Here is a 25,879-nt window from a genome sequence, read left to right as displayed (position 1 = left end):
AATCGACATTCACAATTCAACAGAAGCTATTGTTGTAGGTAACAAAGTCATTATTGTCATTCATATGCCACACCATCTGTAGCAGGGACATTGCAATATCCATCATATCCAATGTAAAACATCAAACTAAATCGGGTATACACACGACATCGCCCAGCTGGCGATCACAAAACTTCCCAACAAGAAACGCCAATGCCTGTTTTCAAGATAAAAATGACACAAATTCACAATATCGTGATGAGATTAGTGCTGCTTGAGCTCGGCAGCTGCCACAGCCGCGTCGACAGCTTCTTGAAGATCGAGGTGAAAGTAAGGTCGGTTAAGACCACCAACAGCAACGAGGCGGGTACTGGTGGGATCTCTTGGTAGCTTCTCCATAGATGCGCTGTTGACAGAGCCTTCGACAGCCTCGATATCCTGGCGCGTTGGGGTGTTCTTGACCTTCTCGTCCAGAGCAGCAGCAGTAGCGGCGCTATCGTCACCACCAAGGTCGGCGATAGAGAAGATAGCCTTCCAGTGACCAGCAGCTTCATTTCCAGTACGAGGAGTGCGGAACCCGAAGCCAGCGGCAGCAAGAGCACGCTTCGTCCATCGGTTCTCAATGTTGGCAAAGTGCCAGTCAACAACTTCGGGGGCAGCAAACTTGTCAAGCTGGTTTCGGACATCGATCAATGCCTGGATAGATGTAACGTCGACGTTGTTGACACTAGAAAAGTCGAGGATAACAGACTTGAGAATGGGTCGCTCATCGTTCTCGACAACCTTGATGTGGCGGGGCTCGCGGTCGTTCCAAGGTCGGTCGCCAAGCTTACCCAAGAGCGCAGGGTTCGTTCGTCTGCATTCGGAAAAGATAGACTCGGTCAGGTGGTTGAGGTAGTGAGAAGCGTTGGGATAGTTGAAGCCTTCGGCGAAGCGGTAGATAAAGACACCGGGGTAAGGAGTGCGAACAATGACCTTGGGGTTGGAGCCGTTGCCGTGATCCAGAGGGAGGAAACCAGCGCGGAGAGAACCCTCACCCTCGTCAACGGAACCGGGGCTAGCAGTACCATCACTGACATTGGCCTTCATGGTTCGCACACGAACGACACCCATGAAGCGACCGCGAGCCTTGAAGAGACGGAAAACAACAACAGCAGCGGACATGGCAATTGTGGTGTAAATACCATTCTCGATGGAGCTGAAGATGGTTACGAGAACACCGGCAAAGAAAATGATGACCTCAAGGGGAGAGACACGCCAAAACTGGTAGACAACCTTGGGAGGAGTAATGACATCTCCGACAGCGTGAATAATGACACCAGCAAGACCAGCGTTAGGGATGTAGAAGAAAACAGCAGTCAAGGCGTAAAGGGCAAGCAAGACAACGATGGCAGTGATGACACCGGCGAAGGGAGTGCGGACACCAGCCTTTGACTTGATGGCAGTTCGAGAGAAGGATCCAGTAGCAGGGTAGGCACCGAGGAAGGGACCGAGAAGGTTGCTGACACCAATAGCGACGAGTTCTTGAGAAGGGTCGATGACATAGTTGTTGACTCGGCCGAACGACTTGGAGATGGAGATGTGCTCAATTAGGACAACAATAACGGCGGCGGGAAGCTCAGAAACGAAGGCTCGGATGATATCACTATTAATCTCGGGGACAGCGGCGTGAGTGAAACCTGGGTCGGATTAGTAAAAATGCTGTGGGTAGCGATCGTTGATACTTACCACTAGGAACGTCGCCAACAATGCTGATGCGAGGCTTGTCGCGGTGCTTGATGTTGATTCCAGCGCTGATACCAACGTAAAGGAGGATGACAAAGGCGGTTCGAAGGGTGGAGATGAAGAAGTATAGCTTGGCACGGTGAGGCTGCTTCTTGGCCATGGTGCTGCAAAAGATACGGATAATGTAGAGCAGAACCAAGGCGGAGAGACCAATGGCGGCGTCAAGCTTGGAGCCACCCAGGTTCTTGAGGGTGTCAATGATGACCATGTAGGTAGGCTGACGCGTGTTGACTCCCTTGATGCCCATGAGCTTGGGAACCTGTCCAGCAATAATGTTGACACCGGAACCGGTCATGAAAGCGCAGATTGAAGGCAGAGGGATAAATTCGACGAGCCAGCCAAGTCGAGCGAGACCGAGGAAGGTGACAATTGAGCCGACGATAACAGCCAGAGCGGAGGCAATTACGTGACCAGGGACATCGGGAAGAGTGTCTGCAGCTCGCAGAACAATGTTACCTGTAACTTGGGACATGACAGCGACGGGCTAAAACAATTAGCAGGGGTCTGGAAGTGGGAGTCGAATGTACGTACACCAATGGTGATATCCTTGGATGTCGCAAAGAACCAGTAGATCAAGACGCCCATAAATGATGAGTACAATCCATATTCGACGGGGAGCTGAGCCAGCTGGGCATAGGCCATAGATTGGGGGACCACAACAGCACCAACAGTGATTCCTGTGCGGGGAGCTGGTGTTAGCAGAGCTGTCGATGCGACAGAGTACGGGGAGTTACTTACCAGCAACCATGTCACCAATGAACCAGATCAAATTGTATTTGCCCACCCATGATAGGAAGGGGAAGAGGTTGTAAAAGTATTCACCAACTTGTTGAATAGAAGGAGTGATCTCTCTGAGAAACTCTCCAACTGTAGGTTCCTCCTCGATATATAGGTCGGCATTCGTGATTGAGGGTGCTCTCTCTTCGGGCTCGGTGTGATCGGCGCCAATGAACTTTTCCAAGGCCGTCTTGGCCGAATTTTTGCCTTGAGGCATGTTTGCTGAGGGTGTGGATGTGTGAGAGTAAAGAAAGACAACGCTGGAGGGAAGAGAAGAAGACAAAGAGCTGGATAATATAAGAATTGATGAAGGGATGAGGAGGAGTATGCAAGAACGGGGAGATCAAGAAGACACAACGTGGGTATTTGAGTCTTGCAGAGTGGTCGACCACTGAAAATGGGGTCTTTTGAGTGAAGGCCTGTAAGCGATAGCGGACCGTTCGGGTTGTCGCTCGGTGCGTCGGGGTATGCTGCAGCGCTAGCAAGACTTTCTCCTAGTTGGGGCAAGTAGTCGAGGAAGGTATGACGACTCCAATGCTTGGTACGGAGTAAAATTGAGGTAAAAACTCGAACAGATCGACTCGATCTTATGGGGAGTTTGGTCTTGACCCGTTTTTTAGAAAAGAATCGGGGAATGCGACACAAGATGAGATGAGGTGAGGTGAGGAAAGAGATTGGAGAGAGAGGCGACGATGGAAGTATAAATTTAAGAATGGTCAAGATGAGGTGAATTACCGATTAGACTAGACTTGACTTGACTGGGCTGGATAAGCCGATGTGGACCATAACAGTCTTGCACCATGGCATACCATGCCGTGCGATTGATGACCCTTCAGCCCTTTGTGTGCGACATTCCCATCTTCTGACGGGGAGAAATGATGCTATGGGTACACCCTCTCAGCACGTCGATGACCGAGCGTACAGGGATCGACGAACACCAATTTGAGCGCCTGAAGTACATGGTACGTACGGGATGTGTTTTCTGTTCTGTTTCTCGCATCACGGTCAATCTTCTTCCCACGCCCCAAGCTCCTGTTCTTTTTTTGCCAACCCGCGTCAAGCTGCCCTGAACTGGCCTGACCGAGGCGAGGGCGCAGAAGCGTGGGGGAAGCTGGCGTTGGCGGCAAAAAATGGTGTAGGGGCCCCATTAGAACCATTGCGTGCTGACCAGGATCTGAGCATGTCATGGTCGCTATCCCAAATCAGCTCCGCTCAGTTCTCCACCAATATTCGTGTCGTCTCCATGAGAATGAAGATTCTTTATTGCGGGGTATGTATGGATTCGATAGAATGGGAGTGATTTGGTTATCAAGTATTTGCGTTTGTGAATTTGCGCGACAATTGTACAACGTCTGGTCATCGCGCAAAGATTTGCAGATTCATGCATTCAAGGTTTGGGGAAAGAGAAAATCCTTGTTAGATCAACTCGCGACGATATCGTCTCCGATTGCGCCATCGCTCTAGAACCAGTTAAAGTCTTGAGCTGCTCGATAGGTGGATAACGCTATACTATTTACGGCTTAGCGAGAGCAAGCTTGTTGTGAAGGCGCGGAGCGTTGATGGTGAAGTGAGATCATCAATTGGATTAGAAATGCTAAAAAATGTATGCTTTACGACGAAAAGGTGGCGTGAAACAAGTATTCATTTATTTATTGTGTAGCGTGCGATGGAAAGTTGCAAATACAGTAGGTAGAAGACAACAGGTGTCTTTGTCTTTTTTACAGGGACCTTCGGGGAGTTGAGTGCTGTTTTACTGCCGTTCCCGCCCTGGAGCTTTTGTTCCATGCATGCTTCTTTTGTTTCGGGGAGATGACAATAGATCTCCTCGGAGAAGAACATTAAGAACTGGGCCCTGATTCTTCCTTGGACACCATAAATATTAATAAAAAATCACGCCAAGGTAATCACGGATGGCTAAATGCGAATCTCCTTCCTGTTGTATCTCTATCAGCAGCGTATACCCAACAACTCTTCATAATGGCCTCATAAAGATCCCTCCCCCCAACTCCCCGTCGGCCCCACTTCCCTCTACAACATCCTGGACCGCATGCGCTACCGTTTATAAACGTCTCCAGTATCAACCGACTTCAAATTCATTTCATTCCATGCCTACGACCGTGGTAGAGCCGTTATTTGATGCTCATGCCCATTAATAATTGCGTTTCCTGTGCACGTACTCCGCGCTTATCAACGGTATGCAACACTCCAAAGCTATCCCCCTGTTACCAAAGATTTGTTTTAAGATTATTACATATTTGATCTGTGGCACACAACAACCATGCAGGTATTTTAGTTGACAGACCTGTCTAGCCGTTCACCAATAGTATTAGTTTCCAGCAAAAGATCACACCCTTGCACCTACCTTGCAGACACACTGAGACACACCTAATCCACCAATCTACCAAAGCTGAAGTCCTGCTGTCACTCGACAGGTCTAGACTCAGTCAAACCGCAGTCTATTCAAGCCCTGAGCAATAACTCTGCTTTTTCTATGCCGATCTTCCGGCCTTGGTGGACTTTAACAGCAAGTTCTGTTCATCTAGACTCAGAGCTGATCGCCACGCATGGTGCATTTTGACGCAAGAAACCCTGACATATTGCTCCATCCACGCTTAACTCTAACCTACTCTTTATTGATCAATCAGGGGTATTATCCACCAACCTGGACCGAGCAATGACTTCACTAGCCGGCCCCATTATACAATCCCAAGTTAAACTCGGAGTGACCTTCATCTCCCCGATCAGCTCGTTGGCTGGTGTAGTTCTGAATACCAGATGTACCCTGTGAATCTTACGAGATGAAAACTTATAATCTACTGGTTCGGACAGACGCCGCGTCTTGTCCTCCACATATTTCCAGCCAAGGTACGCATATCCTGGTACATAGTCCCCCCTTTCAACACTACCATTGCATCCTACAGTCGGACCATCGGCGTTCGACCGACGGCCCATCATTGATACATGGTTCAACAAAACGCTATGCAGCCAAGGCCCCATTATCTCTCCCGCTCGGGAGACGAAGTGCTCAGGCAACCTTCTTTCCGTCTTGGCCCCCCACGTCAAGACATGCCTGAAAACGCCTTTTCCGAGAATCCATGTGTCTCGCCGTCTTGGCCACCTCGATAGGGGGCCTTTTATCTTGGCAAATTCCGTAACTCGAATGACCTAGTCCATATTAAGGTGTTAGGCACACGAGCTTATTACTGGCTTTCAATGGTGCCATTTTCCAGCCATTTGGCGAATATGCGACAGCTTTCCTGGTAGCTTCGCACTTTGCACATCACACATTCGATCTATCCCACTACCCGACGATTTGCAAATTATGTATCCCACCATCCCAGAACCTCCCACCAGTGTCGTGTCTCTCCCATTACCCCCAAGAACGGGATCTAGATTTGCCCTTGCTTCTGGAATCGATAGTGGTGTCTAGTGTCGGGGAGTATGCATTAAGTGTCTTGGCCTCGGCCTGTCATATTTCAATATCATGTGGCAACTTCGAGCTCCCCACGACATGTACTGGGTACATGCTCACTCAACGCCCTGCCAAGCGATCCCACGTTGACGATCCCACACCACTCGCTTCTGTACAACGAGGGCATCCCGGTGCCACCCTCCCTAGAAAGGTAGGCAGCACACCTTTCTCGGAATAACGGCACGCTCATATGCCTTATGTTGTATGCCAAGCCAACAACAGATTGCGCATAGACACATTTTCTCAAGGTCGATTGCAGTTGAACGCCCAGATAGCTCGTTCTCAGACCCTTGATATCGAAGCCATACACAGTTCAGTCCATCTGATTTTCGATTGTCAAGTCTGCGAGCTCTCAATAACCATATAGATAGAAAACAAAAAGATGTTCATCTAGAAAGATCTGAATATTGACGAAGATAATGATTGAAAAGTAGTTGACTAGATATTGTCACGATAGTAATATGCATAGCACGATTACCCTGTACTGTTGACAATGAACCCTCCGGAGAAAATATCTCAAAACAAACACAAGCAGTGCTTATATTTTGTAAATACCTAGCTTAATATTTTCTTCAGACGGTACTCATAAACAATTCATCAAGTCCTAATCTACATGTCACATTCTCTTATAAAGCAATTATATGCCTTTTAGAAATCCATCGTATTAAGCACCTCTTGTGAGGTCTGTACCGGACTGAAAGTCATGAGAATAATCTCAAATTTCAGCATATGCCCTTTTAGGGTAACTGCTCAAGAAATGTCAAAATTTAGGTGATAGACCAATCAGTTGACGTGACGTGACATGTGACCGTCGCGTCATATACACGTTCCAACTTTAGCGTGAATTTCATATCTGCCTCGCGTTTTTTCTTCCACCAACTTCACATGATTCACAAAAGAATTGATGTCAATGATAAAATCATCACTTGGCAGTAATAACCTCTGATAAACACGAAATACGTTAGTTCAATCCCAAGTAATTCGCTCGAGCAAAATCGCGGGAATGTTGGGAGTTACAGACCAGATGCTATCACTTTATTCAATATTAGAGAGATCAAAGCCTTATTTGAAACAGACTGTTTGTATTACGATAACAAACAAGTTCTAAGAACCACCCCTGACGTTGAACTATTGTTATGATTGTTCCATGTATGCTTTGTAAAAAGTGTCAAGTGTAGAACTGCTATAGACATCACGAGGAATGCTTCTTAGCGTCAACCTCGATTTCAATCCTCATATTAGGAAGGGCCAGCCTCGCAACACCCGCCGCAACGCCACCAGGTCGATTGTTGGGAATTCTTCTCTTGAGCGCCTCTGCCACCAACGGCAAAGTCACGTCAATGTCGGTATGATAGTGTCGTACGTAGTAAACATCTTCCCATCCACGAAGACCAGCTGTTTTGAGAACATCCTCGACATTTTGAACTGCCTGCTCTACTTCGTCTTTGACGTCGGATGGCATCTCGCCCTTGTCATTGAAGCCACCTTGGCCTGAAATCTTGTAAAATCCATTGCATAGGTCGACAGCTTGCTCGTAGTGGTTGGCGTCACTGATGACTTTGAGAAAGTCATTGGGAGGGGCGATGTACTTGAATGAGGCCATGTTGTTCAAAGGTAGCGATGTGAGTTCAATCAGTGGTGAGAAGGTTTGATTTTTTGACAACTCAATAAAATCAGAGCTATACGGTACTTTATATCAAAATGAAGACTCAGAGCTGACCAGCGTCAGCTGAATAAGCCCAAAAGTCTAAAAAGAATACATATGAAGCGATCGAGACACCAGCATACTTCTTTAACCAATCAATCAAGTCAAAGGCGCCAAGGTTCTTCAGCCGCAAGCTATTCCAAACAGCCAAGGCTGATTGATTATCTATAAGCGCTAGGTCTCGGAAGTTCCAGCTTCTCATTGCTTGAGAACTCGGGTAATGATTACCGTCTTACCAAATCCATTAAAGCTGCTAATAAAGGTTCTGGGTGTTTTGCAGGAGAATCGAAATGGATTGTATATTCTTTTTTTATTGTTAAAATCCAGTGGTCGTTCGATAGTAAATATGTTGCAACCACTTCTGGACCCTTTACATCACTGCGCTTAGACCTAGCAAGTCCTCGTTATCTTAAAATATTCTGATATTACTGTTCGCTGCGGCTCTTTCACTAAGTCATAGCTAATCTCGGCAGCTACTCTATATAATCGTTAATCATCAATCACGTCCCTTGCTAACATGAAGTGACGAAACACTCTCTGATTGAAGCCTCCTGCATCTCACTATACATTTCAAACTCTTTCTTGACGGCACATCCTAGACTCTTCTCGAACGAACCTTTGTCGGCGCTTGCTGTGTGTCTCATACCACCATCGCCACCAAGATTGGAGTGGAAGATCCCAGCGGCACTAACTGGCAGAAAATCTTCGTATGTAATGGGTTCAACCACAATAGCCCCGGAATTGACGAGGGCGTCAATGTCAGCTTCTTGGGTTTTGATAGCGCTTTGGACAGGCTTATAGGCAAAGTAGGCCAGCTTTTCTGTTCGAAGGGTTTCCACATCGTCAGGAAATCTTTCAAAGATCTTGGCCAGATGCTTCTGTTTTGACTCGACTTCAGTAAGCTTGCTTACGGTGTCTCGCCATTCGTTGATGAGATCGTCGTATAGTTGTCGTCCCTTAGGTGTCAAAGCCATGCCTCTCTGTTCAATTTCCCCAAAGCGGGCCTTGTGGCTTCCTCCTGTCTCTTCACCCTCCGAGAAGGCAATAGCTTCGTCGATCGCTAAAAAGCTTGTCTGACGAAGTAAGATGGGGCACAGCCGCGGTGGTGGTCCTTCAATGGCGTCTTTTGCTTGTAGGCCATACCGCAGCATTTCAATCTGTGCTGTTTCGATGTCTAGTACGCGAGGTGTGAGGTGGTTGATGTGAGGGCCTTTGAAGCAAACAACATCTGCAATCAGGGGATGTGCTTTCCGTAGGGCTTTGTATGTCTTGAGATCCACGGTTGACGTCTTGTGCCATCGGAACGTTTCGAGAGCCTCTTTGATGAATTCCTCTGCTATAGCTTCCGAGAATGATCCTTGCAACTCGAATTGCTCGATAAGCTCCATGCATCGAGGTGTAAAGATGCAGCGCTTGCTTAATATTTCGGAGGCTTTTGACCTGAGACCCTCGTCCTCGATAAGCTCCAGTCTCAAAAGTGAAGTAAACACCCGAAAGGGGTTGTAAGCGAGTGCTTTTTGTGTAAGGGGTCGAAAACAAGTGGCATGAACTGGAAGACTGGCAACGGTGAGATCGTAATAGCCGACGGGATGCATTCCCATGACGGAGAATAGGCGTCGCATCGTAGATAGCTCTTCTGGCGTTCCTAGCCTAATGGCACCGTGTCTTTCGACTTCGATGCGGGGTTCGATTTGGTGGTGTTTCTTGTGGTTGATGTCAGACACCAACTTAAGGAGAGTACCATATTGTGGGACTTCACGTCGGTACATGCTTGAAAGGGCAGACGCGAACATGGCCCTCACGGCATCTGGGCTGATGGAGTTTGTTGCAGTCATGTTTATTAGCTTTGTCTGTAGAAAACAAGACTCTGAGGGTAAACAGGTATGTTAGTTATCGACAAAGATAAGATTGTAATTCAGAGGGATCCTTATCCTTCATATATCTATCTGCTTTCAAGCCAGGCTTGGCTTATCGTGGTATCTTGACGCGTATCTTCCTACGCCCTTTTCTATGTAATCCAGCTCACCGACAAGGGGTGCAGCGAATCAAGTTACACGATCCATGGTAATTAAGCGGAGATGACATATCTAGTCCAGGATAGCGTTGACAGAAACAGGTCGTTATCTGGGATGTGGGACCCGGAAGAGGTCATGAGGATAGTCAGGCCCGACAATTCGGAAACAGGTCCCGAGCGGCACGTTGGTTCGGGAAAGACTTTCCCCATTCATCAAGAACTTACCCCAAAGCCGATATTAACCATTCAAATGGACTGAATATAATCACTGAAATATCATAATAACAATGCTTCAAGTTTCAATATCTATTTAGAATATTTCATTCAGTCATTCAATATTTCATTCAGTCATTCAATATTTCATTCAGTCATTCAATATTTCATTCAGTCATTCAATATTTCATTCAGTCATTCAGTATCATATGTCTAGGCCAAATCGCATAGAAGTCAAATGATGTTTATAACTCAATGGTATCATTCATAACCATATCTCTAGAATTTATACTATAATTCATCTACAGCTCGAAACCCAAGTTGACATGGACAGCCTTGGGTTGGGTATACGCGTCCAGAGCATACTGTCCCAACTCACGTCCAATGCCTGAAGACTTGTAACCACCAAAGGGAATACCGAAGTGGGAATCACCTGACGAGTTAATCCAGACCATACCAGCCTGGAGTTTACGAGCAACCTTGTGTGCACGGGCAATCTTTTCTGTGAACAGAGCTGCGGCTAGACCATACGAGGTGTCGTTGGCCTTTTTAATAGCTTCCTCGTCAGTACAGAACTTGGCGATGGAAACTACAGGGCCGAAAATCTCCTCCTTCATAATTTTCATGTCTTCAGTTGTCTGTTGATCGGGTCAGTATGGTTTCTGTCGTGAAATTGACATTGTGAACTTACGTCGGCAAAGACTGTGGGTTGGAGGAAATATCCCTTGTCGCCATATTTGCTGCCTCCGTACAGAAGCTTGGCTCCAGACTTGCGGCCCTCCTCAATGTAAGATAGCACGCGCTCATACTGTGTCTTGGAGACTTGGGGTCCCTGGACTGTTGACTCGTCGAAAGGCGAGCCGAGTTTGTCGTTCTCTTTTGTCACCTCGACGAACTTCTCAAGGAACTTGTCGTAGATGTCCTCGTGGACATAAATTCTTGAAGTAGAAGTGCAGACCTAGACGTAGAATCAGTAAGAGTGTCGCTGGATGTGTAATGGAGGATCTTACCTCTCCCTTGTTATCCATGATTCCAAAGTGGCACCACTTGACAGCCTGCTCCAACTCGGCGTCGGCAAAGACAATAGAGGGACTCTTACCACCACACTCAAGGGTGATATTCTTCAAGTTGTTCGCAGCGTCCTTCATGATGGCTCGGCCGGTGTTGGTGCTACCGGTGAAGGCAACCTTATCAATGTCCATGTGTCCAGCAATGGCCTTTCCTGTAGAAGGACCAAGACCAGGCAGAACATTGACGACGCCTGCAGGAAGGCCAGCTTCCTTGACTAAGTTACCAAAGTACAGAGCTGATAGCGGGGTCTGCTCGGCAGGCTTGAGGATGACTGTGTTGCCGCAGGCCAAAGCGGGCGCAACTTTCCAGGCGAGCATCATGAAGGGAAAGTTCCATGGGATAATCTGGCCACAGACACCGAGAGGCTCTTGGAGGACATATGCAAGTTTGGCGGGGGAGGTCTCGATAGTCTTGCCACTGATCTTGTCGGCAGCACCGGCGTAGTAGCGGAAGACGTTGTAAGACTCATCGAGATCACCAGCGAGACAAGCGCTGAAGGGCTGGACTGATAGTTAGCAATACAGTAGTTTGCGGTAGAATGAAGCTTCGCGCGTACCTTGCCGTTGTCAAAGGCATCAATAGCGGCAATGAGCTCACGATCACGATGAATAAGATCGGCAAGCTTGTAGAGGAAAGCGCCGCGGTCAACAGCAGCAAGCTCAGACCATTCACCCTCAAAGGCCTTGCGCGCGGCTTGAACAGCTTTGTCAACATCCTCTTTTGATGCGCCCTTGAGTTTGATGACTTCCTCCTCTGTACTGTGCTTTTGTGAGCATGCGTCCAAAGTTGGGTGTTGCAGGTACTTACTGTGGGTTTGTCACGACAAACTCGTCGCCTGTAGCTGAGACAAACTCATTGTTGATGAAGAGACCAGTTGGTTGGTCATACTTCTTGCCATTAGGCAGTGAGATCTGTGTAGTTGATGCCATTGTGAGCGAAGAGGAGAGAGAAGATTAAATGACTTGACTGTCTGACAATTACTTGGGGGCATCATCCTTTATAGTGAGTGCGACATGACAGAAGCCGGAACTCTTCGGGTTATGGGACACAAACGATTGAAACCAATCATTCACTCGCCTTCCAGAGTGTCAAAGAGAGCTGCATTGCGGGGGTTCAATTAGTTGTGAATAGCTGCAGCCTAGATATGCCGAGAACGCCCATGACCCTGTCTTTAGCCAATATCCATTGAGCATGCGGGCACAATTCAACTTCATGATACACAATCCCCTTTATCGTGTTCAAGAAGGGTAATTTTTGAGGCCAGGACGAGGAACATCTCAACCCATGACATGACGCGGGGAAGCTGGACGAAAGCTACTAGAGCTAATCTTGTTTGGGCAACTTTTTAGTCCCTTGGCCACCCACTCTGGAAGAACGTTCCCTCATCCATGCATCACACTTTGGCCTTATCTTATACTAGATTGGGGATATTTCTGGGCATTTCTGCGGGGATTCGATTAACTATCAGATACAAGTGTACTCTCGCTGGATTAGGAAACTTCGTTGGCCACTCGGCAGTACAACTCCATCATGCCATGCCATGGATGACGCCCTATAGCCGGTCGTCAGGAAGTTGTCTTGGTATACAGCCTGCGCCAAGATCTCCAAGGCCATTCTGTGTGATATTGATTACAGTACATAAGAGACGATGCCACCTCTTGTGCGAGGATATCAAGCTCTACTGGTCATGCCCACTGAGCACTTATCTAGAATCATCGATCAATCTTGTAAGTCTTCACGTAGGGCCTTCCATGTAAAGCTCTAGATCCACGCAGCTAAAGTATATCTCTAGGGCTCACTCACCGCGATGTCACACCTTACATATTACAACTACGAAGGCGTGGGCAAAACCAACAACAAAGAGTACTCCTACTCACAAGCCGTACGCGTTGGAAACACCATCAAGTGCTCTGGTCAAGGTGGCTGGGACGATCAAGGCAACATCGATAAGGAAGACCTGAAGGGTCAGATCGATCTCGCCTTCAAGAATGTCGAGAAGAACCTCAAAGATGCAGGCGCAAGGGGTTGGGCCGATGTCCACTCGGTCAGAAGTTACCATATCTCGCTCTCTGGTTCTTTCGACTTGATGGTAGAGTCGTTTCGAAAGTGGATGCCTGATCATCAGCCTACGTGGACCTGTGTAGGCGTCACCGAGTTGGGAATTCCTGGTATGATTGTTGAGATTGAGGTGGAGGCCAACATTGCACAATAGTGGTAGTATTCAATTGATATTGAAGTGCTGTTTCTGTCTCACAAATTCCATATTTCCTCCGTAGTGCTTCCCTTGTCCTTCTCTTCCATTTGGTATTTTTCATAAGTTTCATTGTCCAAAAGTAGATAACTTAAGAAACTACTTTATAATGACTTAAAGCAGCTCACTGATTTCGTCCCGTACGCCCCTTTTCAAACGAAAATCACTCTTGGTGCAATGTCGGGTTATCAGTCTCCTTAGGCATCGGAACAAACAACCACGAGACAGATGTGGCAACTAACAGCGCACACAGAACAGGCTGTAGGACTCCTACGCCAACACTAGCTGCTACAAGACCGGTGATGATGGGGAATATACAACCTCCAAGCTGGGCAAAAACAAAGACAAATGCTAAAGCCGTAGACTTAATACGAAGGTTGACTAATTTGGAAGCGATGTTGATGCCCTAGTAAAGTTAGTGTTGTCCAAGTAGAGAGGTGAGGGAGGCTGACTGTGGCAAAGTATGGACCCATAAAGAACCCTAGCAGACTAATGGCTATGGATGCAGCAATGATATTTGGAACGCTGGAATCATTAGCGACTACTATAAATTGGGGCAGCCGAGAAGACTTACAGCCAGAATAAGATTTGCAATGCAATGCTGATGATGGTGAATCCAAAGATCATTCTTCGGACCCCGAATCTATGTATAGGCTCAGCCAGAAAGAGTCTTCCGAGTAATGATCCTCCATTAAATCCAGCAGAGACAAAGCCCATCTGGTTAATATCACCATTGCGAACATCGACAAGATACTCAACAACCCATCCGCTGGCAGTAAGTACAGCGCCGATGTAAAAGAAGAAAAAGATGCTAACAAGCAAAACATTCTTGTCTCTGAGAGTATCCTTGATCAGGGAGAACGCATCTTCGCTTCTCGATGCAGGCGACTCGTCAGCCTCCAGCGTCCTCTCTGTCGGCTTCTGCTGTCTCTTGAGTTTAAGAGTATCCCAGAACGCGTACATCACAAACGCGACGTTGAACACGCCAATGGCGAGCGGGAAAGTATAAAAGAGGTACCACCTCGAAGTACTCCCCACCGACGCTATACCCGTTGCCACAAACGGCCCAACAAGACACCCAGCCATGTACATGGCATGGATAAAAGCTAGCCATCGATGCGAATTCTTGGTTCCAGCAACAAAGGTGTTTCCGTGGGTATCCTGGTACGCCTGTCCCAGACTTGCCAGCCAGAATGTAACAGCGAATAGGGCAAACGGTGGTTTCCAGGCCCGGAGAGCATGAGCTATGACTTGCAGGACAGCACCTAGGGCAAGCATGGAGCCGAGGTCAAATATTTGACAAAGATGAGTGTTTGAAAAGGCGCCAAAGAACCAGCCCATGAAGTTGGCTCCATATCTGGGATCATTAGTTTGCGTCGATTGATCAGGGCTCTTGGGCTTACACTGATGAGACAATGGCAGTCGTGACGTCGTAGTCGCGAATGATGTGAGGCACCAACGCTCCGATGCTCCCATCATTGACGCCTGCGACGAAGAATGAGAAGCCAGCACTGAAGATTTTGAGAAGTTCAGTGGTATTTGGCTTGTCGGATGAAGTTGGTGGGGGATCATCGTTGAGTGAACGACCTGTTGGGTTTGTTGTATCGTGAAGCTCAAAAACAGCATCCGACGTAGCGGTGTCGGTTTGCGTGATTGTAGCCATGATGGAAATAATAAAGGACAGATGATTGAATCGAATAGAAAGGACAAGCTGGTGTACTTATACCAGCTTGACATCCAAGTTGGTAGTGTTACCGGTTTTGTAATAGTCGCACGTCGGTATGGTGACACGATAGGACAGACGAAATAAACCGGCGAATGTAGGTTGATTTACTTGCGGCATTCGATCATTTATTTTCAGACATGCTAATCTTGGGAGGTTGGATCGTCAGGGCGATCTCGCGTGGACGGGCCGTTTTGGCTAAACATCGGAGGAAAACTCAATTCAAGTCATGGATACGTGAGTGTGAGAGGAAATACGAGTGAGATAACAAACTGATTTATTGAGACACATGCAATCCATCTGAGAATTCCATGCCCAAGTTATGAGACCTGACCATTTAGCTTTTGTGATGGTGACCATGCATATTGTGATAAGGGATCAACAGATGCTACTCAGTCAACTATTTTGGTGTCTACATTAGTAAGTAACATGATTCGGCGTGAGATCTACTCTAGTTATGCCACTAACCCTGTTTGCTAAGGGGTTAGGAAGGGAATAGCACGGTATAATAAAGAAAAACAAGAGTATTGAAATGAGTCACTCTGTTGTAAAAAGTGCCTCATGGAGCGATAGGGTAAGTTAGAGTCTATGATTATGACGTACAATAACATCGTGACATTCATCTCCGCGTTTGAGTGATTTGGCAAGACATGATAAGATTGTCAAAGTCTCGTGTCTATTGGCTGCTGACTCATCGGAGCGCACTTTTTTCCGCCAACCCCCTGCTCCCACATTCCCCACTCTGGCCACGTCAAAGGCTGTAGTCGGTGAGTGAGAGAGTCTTGCAACCCGACCAAGACCTCAATCTGGGGAATCCCAATCCCAACCCCTAACTAAACACCATTCCGATGCAATTACTGCGTGGCGATCGTGGAGATACCAGCAGCACTTCTTCCAGGAGCTATGGAGGTTTTGGACCTTCAGAGCCCCGGCTCTTCGAGTTCAACGAGCGGGGTCGCTCTGTAGCGCCCAAATGTATCGAGATGTCCAAGCAGCACCCTGAGGACTTCCTCAATTACCTCCAGCAGGCATGGAAGCGTGACAAGATTTACATCAAAGAGAACCCAGAGTCCATGTTTGACATAAAGGCCATCAGAGTCCTCTGTCAAGACGGAAAATTCAGACCCCTCGGAAACTCGTATATCCCGCTGCCCAAGCTGCATTACCTCCGGAATCGATATATGCTCGAAGGAGAACCCTTCCCTTTCCTAAGACTGGATCCACCCATACGCTCCGAAGGAGGATTTGGCCAATGGAGGTGTCTTAGGGCATTTGCCAAGTACCACGACGACTTGGATTTCTTTCTCGAGATGTTGATACGAGTACGACGATCAAAAGCATCAACTGTCGAGTTCCCCCGTCGAATATTGGAGCTATACCTTCGGATACAAGCAGAGTGTGAAGACTCAAAAGATCCAGAAGCCAGCGCCCACAAAGTCAGGTATGGACACCCTACCCTCCAAACATCATGATACTCACGCCATCAGATATGCCTTCGAGAAGGAACAGCTTGTCTATGTCCATCCGATATGGCGGCCCCTCAGTGAGTGTCTTTTAGACGACTCATGTGAGATATCAAGCACGTTGTCCAAATCACCCGTGTTTCCGGTACCAGAAGATTGGGACGCTAGCAAGTCTGAGCTTGCGTCTCTAAGAGAATTCTACACCCAAACGCTGAAGCTTGAAAAGGCCAGCTACCGGACCATTGTAGACGTGTTGGAAAAGCGTGACTTCGATGCAGTCCTCGACCCAGCGGATCTTTGGTTGACGGACGAACTTTATCGCGCTTTGGACAAGATGAGAATGGATCTTTCACCCAATGATGCTGCTGATCTAAAGTGAGTTGCCTCATATTTGTCAAGTCATACAACTAACATTGTACAGAATAGCATTTATCGAAAAGTCCATCATCGCCGTGGCTCCTGGAGAAACCGTGACATGGCTCAACGCAACCGATGTCTCTTGGTGCCCCAAGCTCGACAGCCCCGAGGTCAACGATCTTAGCAAGCACTACCCTGAGCTCCATGAGTTCTTTGTCGACTTCCTCGACATAAAACAAAACGACTCGGGTCTCATTTTTGACACATTAATGCAAGTCTCTTCATTAAGTCCAGACTGCTCACGCGACGACACCGCAAGAGGTCTTTTGGTCGCCGTCAGTCAAAGGATACCAGAATACGGACATGTTTTCGATAAGGAGAGATTTATGCAGAGTAATGTTTTCCCTGTGTCGACATCGGATGGAGTTTTGCTTTGTGCCCCCAGTATGGAGTTTGTAATTGCAGATCGACAAAATTTGAAAGAGGCGTTCGAAGGAAGGTTGAATTTGTTGGATTTTGATCCAAAGACTGTGTGGATGTTGGATAATTTGTTGGTTTGGGCTGGCCTTGATCAGCGGTACTTGTCCCGTCACGTTGTAGATCAGGGGCCAGAGGACGAGAACTTCAAATCCATCGAGCTACCCGATGAACTCTCGGCTAAAGCTGATCACATTTTACGGTATGTCCCTACCAACCTTGTCACTTCACAACTAACCCCTATAGTATTGCTGTCCATTTCAAAAGTCCCAGAACGACTACGCCAAAAACAACATCTTGGCTTCGCGAAACTCTGGATCACTGCGAAGTCCGACTCGCATCCAGTTTCCAATCACAACTCGTATACCGCTCCGGCAGCGCTGAAATTATTGCCGTCAATCCAATGGGCGGCCTCGACATCAAGGATACAGTTGGTCTTACTGTCTACTCGGACGATGAGAACTGGGAAATTTTCAAACAGACATTGCTCCCACGTCGACTCCTTGAATGGATAATGACGGACCCCGAGACAAATGTCGTGCAAGATGTGCCTGAACAGGCGGTTAGCTTGATGAGAAGTATCATCAATGTTACAAATGCTCGCGAGCATGTGATATCAAGAATTCTCGATGCCGAGGGCATAGTAGATTTGGAGCTGTTACAGGCATCGCCGTATTGGCGGGTGAATAGGTGAGCAGCACGAAACGTGTTGGAGAACATGGCTGACCATTTAGTGAACGACAACCAGATGCGACAATCACGACATCCAAAGCAGACCAGTTTGCGGCAGCCAAGATCATCGACGACTCAGATTCCACCCCCGCTCCAGCATACAGCCAAGCCGGCCCCTCATACAGCAGAGACGAACAACCCGCCTACAGCAAGGGCGAACCATCATACACTCAAACAGAACGAGCCTACTCGAACGCCGAGCCACCTTACAGCAAGGAAGACCCCGCAAAGCGATCACCGCCGCCGCCACGGCCATCAAAACCAGATTCGCTGCGGGATAGACTTCCAGTGTCGAAACGGGGCTTGCAGAGACGGGTTTCGGAAAAACAGGATTGGGAAGGGGATTTTGTAGCGAACGAAGCTACCTTGGTTGATTTTACTGGAGAAGATGCATATGGCATAGATTGATTTATAGATGCAATGAGTGACGTGATAGAATGATTATGAAGTAATGGTACATGGCTAAACTCCTCTTTACATCAGAACACAAGTTGTAGAGAAGCTCTGGAAGTAGACAGCATTTTGTCTTGATCATAATATGGAAACAAATAATAAGAAGTTCCAAAGTCGATATTCATCACTGGCGGGTGCTTAAACTTATATGACGCGTCCCGAGATATATTACTTTGTTGATCCCTGTTAGCCCCTTGAGAGTCGTCATCTGAATATACGAGACATGCCTGCCAAACCAAAGGATTGGCATTAACATACCCACTCGAGTTTGCTAGACTGGTGGGTAACAGAAGCTTACATTGAGGTGAGTGTTAAAAATAAATGGTCGGAAGTGCTTGTTTAAAGGTCATCAAGTGACCTACTAATTTCGTCTCTCTTGTGGTTCTCGCTGCCAATTTTATGATGTCTTGAGCTAGGGAGCCGTTTTAGCCGCTTGGACGTGCTGTATCCACTTGTCGATCAAAATAGCTTCAGCGAAACAAACTAAAGCATGTGGACAGGACATGTGGACATGTGTCAGTAGGATGAAACATTCCAAAGGACACGGAACTGATGACGTTTGCTTCTCATGTGGGTTGTTTCAAGGTGACATGCAATGATCATATCATGAACTAGCTGATCCTAAATTACAATTCCGTTTGAAATGTAATTGTGCGCATCTCTGGGGCATTTGTCAAAGCGGCCGACCAGACATGGCCATCCAATCGGCACCAACGGAGTGTGTCGACAAGTCGGCGATTTCTTGTTTTGATCAACCCATGGGCCAGCGTTAGTGAGGCTGAGGACCCTTGGCGATGCGGGTCGTTTGCGACGATGCACTGCCATCACAATAAAAGACTGTCTCATTGGCCAAAGCGTGGAATTGCTTATGCCCCGGTTCTTGGTACAGGGACCAACAAGGCACTGAAAACGGTAGAATTGGGTACTGCTCCGTAATAATTGTCTTGGTGCCAACATGTCGCAAAAGAAAAGATGGGCTGAGGATCGTCATCCCAGTACTCTCGCTTGCACGTCCTTTCTTTCTGAGCAAACAATAGAGCCTTTGTTTACATCCCTTTCTCAAACATGACAATGCCCAGCTTTTTAAACCAACATCATGTATAGCTTGCTGTACAAAACAACCGCCTGTGTAGCCTTTCTGCTCTGCCTGGCCTGGTACGGCCAGTCCCACTTCTACCGTGATCCCGGTAGCGTCTTCTTCGACAAGACACGGGCGTACGAAGCCAGTTACTCAACGATCCGTACAGCCGAAGCCGAACAGACCATCGGGTCACTTTCAGCCCAAGGGAGTCCTCGTTCTAAGAATGTATTGTCAAGAAACAAGACACTTTGTCTGGCGCTGAACTCGGTTGCACGGCAGACACAATATCTTCCAGTAAACAACCCTCGACAGCTGTCCCTGTTACATACTAATGTCGATCGACTGTTAGATCACAATAGGAAGCATCCTTCACGGCCTCTCCGAACAAGAACGTCAAGACATCGATATATCCGTCCTCATTGCCGAGACCGACCCGACACGACATCCTAACTGGCACGAACTATGGCTCAAACGAGCAGTCGACAAAGTCTACACCTACAACAATGATACCACGAGCACCGAGTACCTCCTTGAGTTAGAAAAGACCCAAAACTATCGCGAAAAGGGCGTGTTCGACTATACCCTTGCTCTCGAGCGGTGCTATGCCACAGGCGCTTCGTATGTCGCTGTTTTCGAGGACGATATTCTTCTGGCGCGAGGATGGTTTATGCGGACTTTGCAAGGCCTAGCAGACATCGCCAGTATAGATTCGGAGCAACACTGGCTATTTATGCGATTATTCAACCAGGAGAGGTCCATAGGATGGGCTTCCCACGACATTGGCGGGAACAATGAATTCTGGATTATTTTCGGCATCGGCTTAGGAATCTTGGCCCCCGCAGTATTCGCACGACGTCGTTGGAGGGCAACTCAGAAATATCTCGACCGAGAGATACTATTCGTCGTCGTTTTCATCTTAGTCCCAGGTATAGTGATATTGGTGTATCAATCTGGTAAAGCGAGTTTGTTTCCACCGTCATCAGGAGTCTTCAACGAGCCATTTGGATGTTGCTCGCAGGCCATGATCTTCCCACGCCGTCAGGTACCCCTGATGATATCCGAGCTCCAGAAAAGGCAACGAGGGCAGGTGGACTTGATACTGGACGACATTGCCATTGGAAATAAGCTGGATAGATATGCTCTGTACCCAGTTCAAGCGCAGCATATTGGTAGGTTCCTCATTGGTCTGTGGTGACTCGGGACTGACGACTTTTAGGTATCGAGTCGGCGAGAAAGACGACAAAGGATGAGGCGCAAGCCATATGGAGCATGGCGTTTGAAGATTTGGACTCTAAATCCTTGGAGACAGAACACGAGAGAATGGTCAAAACATATCAGGAATTTTGGGAAAAGATAAGCTAAACGACGATAATAATGTATTGCCCGATCTTTAACCAAGGCCGAAGTTTTGACACATTCTATATCCTAATGCAGAGGATTTTTACGGATGGAAAACTCAATATATCAAAATAATGGTTAACTCAATAACTGACTTCGAACACGTATGCTGTCTGGAAAAGCAGCTAGGTGGCGTTCAACACGGCAATGACCGGATTCTATAATCTACACATGGGCCATGATTGATGGAAGAAGGTCCTGTTGAGCTGTACGTACAGAAACTTGAACTATGATGATAGGTCTTATGATATACATAATTTTAAGTTTATGGGTTCAGACGCATCTCGGTAATGCTGAGCCTCTAAATCACCGCCGCGAACTACATGAAACATCAACGATGGGGTATAAAGCGCAAAAGAAGTTTATGACGTGGAAATGTAGGTAGCCGACGGCCGGTTGCAGGTGATAGCACCTGCAAAACCAAGCTGCCATGGACTGACGTGGACATTGTCACAGCCGAAAAATTATTTTCAAAGTTGGGAAATTCACAAGTGCATTACTGCTCATATTCATCAGATACAAATTACCCTATCATGAGTAATTGGCGATGAAGCAAGCAAAGAGTCATCTCGACTTCACGTCGCAAAACCTACCTGGTCCATGCTTCCGAGACCTCAACTACACTGCTTACGACGCCAACATCACAAAATCTCGTCGGCTACATCTGTCGGCCTACTTTAAATTCATGCGCCCCGAAGTTAGTTATCTCTACGATGAATATGCAGTCGAAGCCCGCAAGAGAGCCTGCCAGGTACTCTACAACAAAACGAAGCAGCGTGATGTCCCTATACCGTATTTCGAGTATCTTGTTGACAACTGTTTTTGGAAGCTATGGTGTGAGTTTGATTATATTTACACTGTAGCCACTGCTGATGCTTCATAGTCAGTTCATTTGGCTCTGATGCGCCTTTGTGGCCATGGGGACCTCCAAAGGTCCCAATAAAATTGGAACTGGGAGAGAAACCGAGTCGCACATATGCCAAATATTGTGAAAGCCGCGCCAACGAACATTCCAGAGAATCAAGCGCTGCCAGATCTATCTCACAGGCCGAGCCCAATCCCGAGTCTCCAGTCGATCCCAACTTACAGTACATTGTGCGGTCACAAGCCGTGTTCACGAAGTCTGGAGACGATAAACCAGAGCCAGACCTCGAGTTGAAAAAGCGACAGGCTGCTTGGGAGAAACTGGATCTTTTCGAGCATGTGCCCGGAATTGTTGGGCCATTCGAAGTCGAACCACCATCGCTGACACCTATCGAGACGCTCGTCACACAAGATCTGGCGGCAATCAATACTTTAGTTGCGGGGCATGCCATTATCAAGGCAAACATGACCCGACGAAGAGTCATCGTTTCGTTTCCTGAGACGGTTGAAGACGAGAACGAAACCAGACAGAAGCATTCCATTGTTTGGGGACATGTACGTGGATGGGTTGATTCGATCAACCAGAAGAAATACGTAACACTACATGAACATTTGCAAAGTGTTCTATAACCATGGAGACTGATATGGGGAATGACAGGATATTATCATAGGACCGACCAAAGGGGAGTCTGCATTAGGATAGCTTCCTATACTTAGTGGTTATGACACCTTATGAAATAAACTATAGATCGTGTTCCAAAAATACACCTTACTTAGGGATGGTGATGGATACTTGTGCAGTAATTTATTGATCATAAAGCTCGCTAAAACAAATCTAACTATCATAACCCCAGCCATTATTATAAACACAACCCTGTATATGAATCATGTTATCATTCTATCAATCTAAATTGAGTTATCCCCAGTATCGCGTGACCTCCTTGTCTCCGATATAATCTGCGTCTTATTAAACTTGCTCGGCCCATCTACCAAGCTTTGCTCATCATTCTCACTATACTGCACTTGAAATGTCCTGTGCATTTCTATTCCTCCATGCTCAGGCGAATGGTCCGAGTCGCCTGTCTCCGAGGGGAGCTCCACCCGAGCAGCCCGACTACGACTTAGAACATGTGACTTGCGGCCGTAGTTTTCACCGTAATTGTTGTATTTGCTTGAGTCGTGAGAGGAGCCGCCGAGAGCGGGAAAGATACGGACGAGAAGGACTCTCAAAGCAGGCATGGAGGCGCAGATAATGCCGATATTGATCTCCACAGTCGACCAGATTGACACATCTGTTTGGTCGTAGGTTGGGTTTGTTGAAGACCCAAGGTGGACGATGTACTGCAAGCGGATGATGCTCACGATAGTGATACTGAGAAGTTAGCCGACGGCGTTTCTGACACGTGGCAAGTCAAGGTACTCACAAAGTTCCAACGATAAACATGGCTGCAACACCAATTTTCTTCTTCCAGTGTAACTTGAGTTTACGGATGTACCACATGGGTATGCCTAGCATCCAAAAGTCCAGAATGATACTGATAGCCGCGTTTGCCCAGCCGATGGATGCAATGTTGAAACTAGATAGGGAGTTAGCAGATTGTCACTTTTCTCGATTTAGTAGACATACCATTTTCCTTCATGCTCACCATCCCAGCTGAGCCAGAAATAGTTGACGGGCGTGCATTGAAAAGCAGCCAAGAAAACAAAGACAACACCATAAACAGTATTGAAAGCAATAGTTCCCCAAAGAAGCTTCTGCGCCTTGCCAGGGAAGATACGGAGATAAAAGAACAACAGCGACGTCTTGAGGAACGAGACTTGGGCAAAGTAGAACACCTCAAGAAGCCAGAAATAAAAGCCGAATTTGGTGATCTGGTCAAACTCGAGCGTCCAGATATCACGTCCCTCTCCGTGTCCTGCTGTACCGTGTATATTCATCGCAGTCGATGGCATTCCGATAAGAAGTGTGAGACAAATGAAAAGATCGTCGAGACCGTAGTCAGCGTTGCTGAGGAAGTATTTTGTGCCGAGACGCAGGAGAATAGAAACGCCAGAGATGACGCCGAGGACGATTGTAACGTTGATGAAGATTTCGGTCTTGTCGCGGACGGGATAATCGCAGTAGGTGTAGGTCATGTTGAGAGTGGCTATAGGTGTCAGCTTGGTCTGGATATCGTGTCGCTGTTGACTTACTCAAACTGTCTTTGACATGGCAAACTTGAGCTGCGCACTCCTCAGCCGTTTTGATGGTCTTCTGTCCCCCTCCACATAAGCAAGCTACATCGGTAGTGCTGCATCCTGATTTTCCAAAAGATTCTTCGTAACAAGGAGACTGTACACATTAGCAAGCAAGTTTAGTTATTACAGCAACAAACGTACCGAACAGCTAGGAAGAGTCTTGAGCAACTCAGTTGTATTCCCAAAATCTGCCACAGTCCAAGGCACAAAGGCCAGCAACAAAGGCAAAGCCCACTTCATTATGATCGACAAAACTTGGACAGCAAGACAATCAGCGGGTCCCGGGGAAAGACTATATAAATTCTTGACAGATCAGACCAGACCCTGACGTTCATCGTCTCGTGTGGACTGAAGGGATTAAAGACTCGGTTCCGTCCCCTGCTGGTCTCATCTTGTTTTCTGGGGTTGTGTTGATTATGGAACGCCCGGAAGGGCTTCCACGCTACAGCGTAGCATTGGGGCCCTGGGGGTTAACTGTGCAAGGCAGGACCTTAGAATAGCGTCATTTGTCATTGCCACGAGGGTTGAATCTGCCTGGATTTTGAGTCCTATTCGCCCAAAGCTGAGCTCGTTTACGGCAATCTTATAGGACACCAGCAAGGGTACTGGGTAGCAGAAAAAATGGCCTCAGGGTATAAAAATAAGTAGTCTAAGAACTATACCCTAAGAAGCATAAGGTGTCTCGTTATTTTCGTCTCTTATGCTTCCAGCGGACAATTTTTCTGATACCCTGAGGCAAGGGTATTTAACGAGGGATTCTCTTTTGGTAGAATACCCCGTGTTTCACTACAAGTTTAGCTGCTTATTCTGGAAGGTCGTGAAGAAAAGTTCGCCCCTGCGCTAGACAGAATCAAGGATCTTATCTCGTCAACGGGAGTTCTTTTCTTCCCTTGGCATGTGTCAATGGCCCATCCCTGATCAGATTAGGGCAAGGGTTGGGAGGAATTGATCATCTCCGGCTCTGTCAAAACTAGGGGCATTTGAGAGTAAGCACTTAATTCAAGGAGTAATATTCCTGTTTTTTCAGCTCTTGCATGCATGTAAAAGATAGCTTCCCCCTTTTTTCGACTGTGCCGCACGTATCACGGATTGGGATATCCGTAAACGAAAAGAGATTGACATGTTCAAAAGCCACTATGTTGGACTTGGCAAATGAACCGAAACGCCACAGAAAACATGAACGAGTTTTAAGAGAACAATAGTAATATCGTTCCGGGTTTCTGGAACTGCAGGTTATCCAAATTAAGCAAACCATTCGCGAGCGGCGCATTCAATAAAGTTTTGGACCACCATTCTGGATTTAACTAGTCGTCGGATAACCCTTCAAAAGCGGAGTGGACTCCATCCCAACGTTGTTCATTGCAACTGTGAGTCCTCACGGGCCAAGTCTAGAACACCAACCTTGTACGACTAGTTCATGACTTAACAGTCGACTAGGACAGATTCTGCATTGACACCTTTCAAGTTTCCTGTCACCGTTTCTTCTCCACATGTATTCTTTGTACAGTCTTGGGATCAGCGAATTGACACCCACAAACAAGACCAAATTCGGGTATCTTGACATCAAAGGTGCGACATAAACTGTTGCAGCCAAGCCAACAATGGATCTTGTGCTACCATTACATGCAGTACCGGTCATGTGCTGTTCTAGACCTGTATCCCTGAAGTCAGCCCTGTCAGTCTAGCCCAAGGGCTTATCTTGATCCGGGGGAACACAACTACCGTTATTGTGAAATACAGACGGACGAACTAATAAATAAACTGGAACCATTTCTTTATCAGTTCCGATCCGTTTTTACAGGTGGTTTCTCAAGAAACTTGATAAA

General features: G+C 47.1%; 10 protein-coding genes across 10 annotated transcripts; 4 read left to right on the top strand and 6 right to left on the bottom strand.

Moving 5' to 3' along the window:
• Positions 1–243: 243 nt before the first annotated feature.
• FSST1_005042 (sulfate transporter family-domain-containing protein) lies at positions 244–2,758 on the bottom strand (the record flags this gene model as incomplete). Its single annotated transcript, XM_083231278.1, has 4 exons — positions 244–1,658; positions 1,708–2,248; positions 2,296–2,441; positions 2,503–2,758. The coding sequence occupies 4 exons, from the start codon at positions 2,756–2,758 to the stop codon at positions 244–246; spliced, it is 2,358 nt and encodes a 785-aa protein (XP_083088472.1).
• A 4,447-nt stretch (positions 2,759–7,205) lies between these two features.
• FSST1_005041 (Endoribonuclease L-PSP/chorismate mutase-like protein) lies at positions 7,206–7,616 on the bottom strand (the record flags this gene model as incomplete). The annotated part of the gene is made up of 1 exon (XM_083231277.1): positions 7,206–7,616. The coding sequence occupies one exon, from the start codon at positions 7,614–7,616 to the stop codon at positions 7,206–7,208; it is 411 nt and encodes a 136-aa protein (XP_083088471.1).
• Positions 7,617–8,230: 614 nt separating this feature from the next.
• FSST1_005040 (uncharacterized protein) lies at positions 8,231–9,553 on the bottom strand (the record flags this gene model as incomplete). Its single annotated transcript, XM_083231275.1, has 1 exon — positions 8,231–9,553. The coding sequence occupies one exon, from the start codon at positions 9,551–9,553 to the stop codon at positions 8,231–8,233; it is 1,323 nt and encodes a 440-aa protein (XP_083088470.1).
• A 694-nt stretch (positions 9,554–10,247) lies between these two features.
• FSST1_005039 (aldehyde dehydrogenase domain-containing protein) lies at positions 10,248–11,945 on the bottom strand (the record flags this gene model as incomplete). The annotated part of the gene is made up of 5 exons (XM_083231274.1): positions 10,248–10,583; positions 10,637–10,903; positions 10,956–11,516; positions 11,573–11,774; positions 11,824–11,945. The coding sequence occupies 5 exons, from the start codon at positions 11,943–11,945 to the stop codon at positions 10,248–10,250; spliced, it is 1,488 nt and encodes a 495-aa protein (XP_083088469.1).
• Positions 11,946–12,823: 878 nt separating this feature from the next.
• On the top strand, positions 12,824–13,228 carry FSST1_005038 (Endoribonuclease L-PSP/chorismate mutase-like protein; the record flags this gene model as incomplete). The annotated part of the gene is made up of 1 exon (XM_083231273.1): positions 12,824–13,228. The coding sequence occupies one exon, from the start codon at positions 12,824–12,826 to the stop codon at positions 13,226–13,228; it is 405 nt and encodes a 134-aa protein (XP_083088468.1).
• A 202-nt stretch (positions 13,229–13,430) lies between these two features.
• Positions 13,431–14,930, bottom strand: FSST1_005037 (MFS transporter; the record flags this gene model as incomplete). The annotated part of the gene is made up of 4 exons (XM_083231272.1): positions 13,431–13,673; positions 13,720–13,792; positions 13,842–14,624; positions 14,671–14,930. 4 exons carry the CDS (start codon positions 14,928–14,930, stop codon positions 13,431–13,433), a joined length of 1,359 nt encoding a protein of 452 aa, XP_083088467.1.
• Positions 14,931–15,838: 908 nt separating this feature from the next.
• Positions 15,839–18,427, top strand: FSST1_005036 (uncharacterized protein; the record flags this gene model as incomplete). Its single annotated transcript, XM_083231271.1, has 5 exons — positions 15,839–16,431; positions 16,478–16,828; positions 16,875–17,489; positions 17,534–17,977; positions 18,022–18,427. The coding sequence occupies 5 exons, from the start codon at positions 15,839–15,841 to the stop codon at positions 18,425–18,427; spliced, it is 2,409 nt and encodes an 802-aa protein (XP_083088466.1).
• A 1,141-nt stretch (positions 18,428–19,568) lies between these two features.
• On the top strand, positions 19,569–20,915 carry FSST1_005035 (uncharacterized protein; the record flags this gene model as incomplete). Its single annotated transcript, XM_083231270.1, has 3 exons — positions 19,569–19,847; positions 19,903–20,722; positions 20,770–20,915. The coding sequence occupies 3 exons, from the start codon at positions 19,569–19,571 to the stop codon at positions 20,913–20,915; spliced, it is 1,245 nt and encodes a 414-aa protein (XP_083088465.1).
• A 583-nt stretch (positions 20,916–21,498) lies between these two features.
• On the top strand, positions 21,499–22,445 carry FSST1_005034 (uncharacterized protein; the record flags this gene model as incomplete). The annotated part of the gene is made up of 2 exons (XM_083231269.1): positions 21,499–21,787; positions 21,835–22,445. The coding sequence occupies 2 exons, from the start codon at positions 21,499–21,501 to the stop codon at positions 22,443–22,445; spliced, it is 900 nt and encodes a 299-aa protein (XP_083088464.1).
• A 276-nt stretch (positions 22,446–22,721) lies between these two features.
• Positions 22,722–24,293, bottom strand: FSST1_005033 (CFEM domain-containing protein; the record flags this gene model as incomplete). The annotated part of the gene is made up of 5 exons (XM_083231268.1): positions 22,722–23,187; positions 23,240–23,392; positions 23,443–23,962; positions 24,009–24,147; positions 24,195–24,293. 5 exons carry the CDS (start codon positions 24,291–24,293, stop codon positions 22,722–22,724), a joined length of 1,377 nt encoding a protein of 458 aa, XP_083088463.1.
• Between the last annotated feature and the right edge of the window lie 1,586 nt (positions 24,294–25,879).

This window comes from Fusarium sambucinum, chromosome I (assembly GCF_050947815.1).
Source record: "Fusarium sambucinum isolate potato_lamoka chromosome I, whole genome shotgun sequence".
Classification (NCBI taxonomy): domain Eukaryota; kingdom Fungi; phylum Ascomycota; class Sordariomycetes; order Hypocreales; family Nectriaceae; genus Fusarium; species Fusarium sambucinum.
The sequence above is the reverse complement of the archived record's forward strand: the minus strand, read 5'-3'. Positions and strand labels throughout refer to the sequence as shown.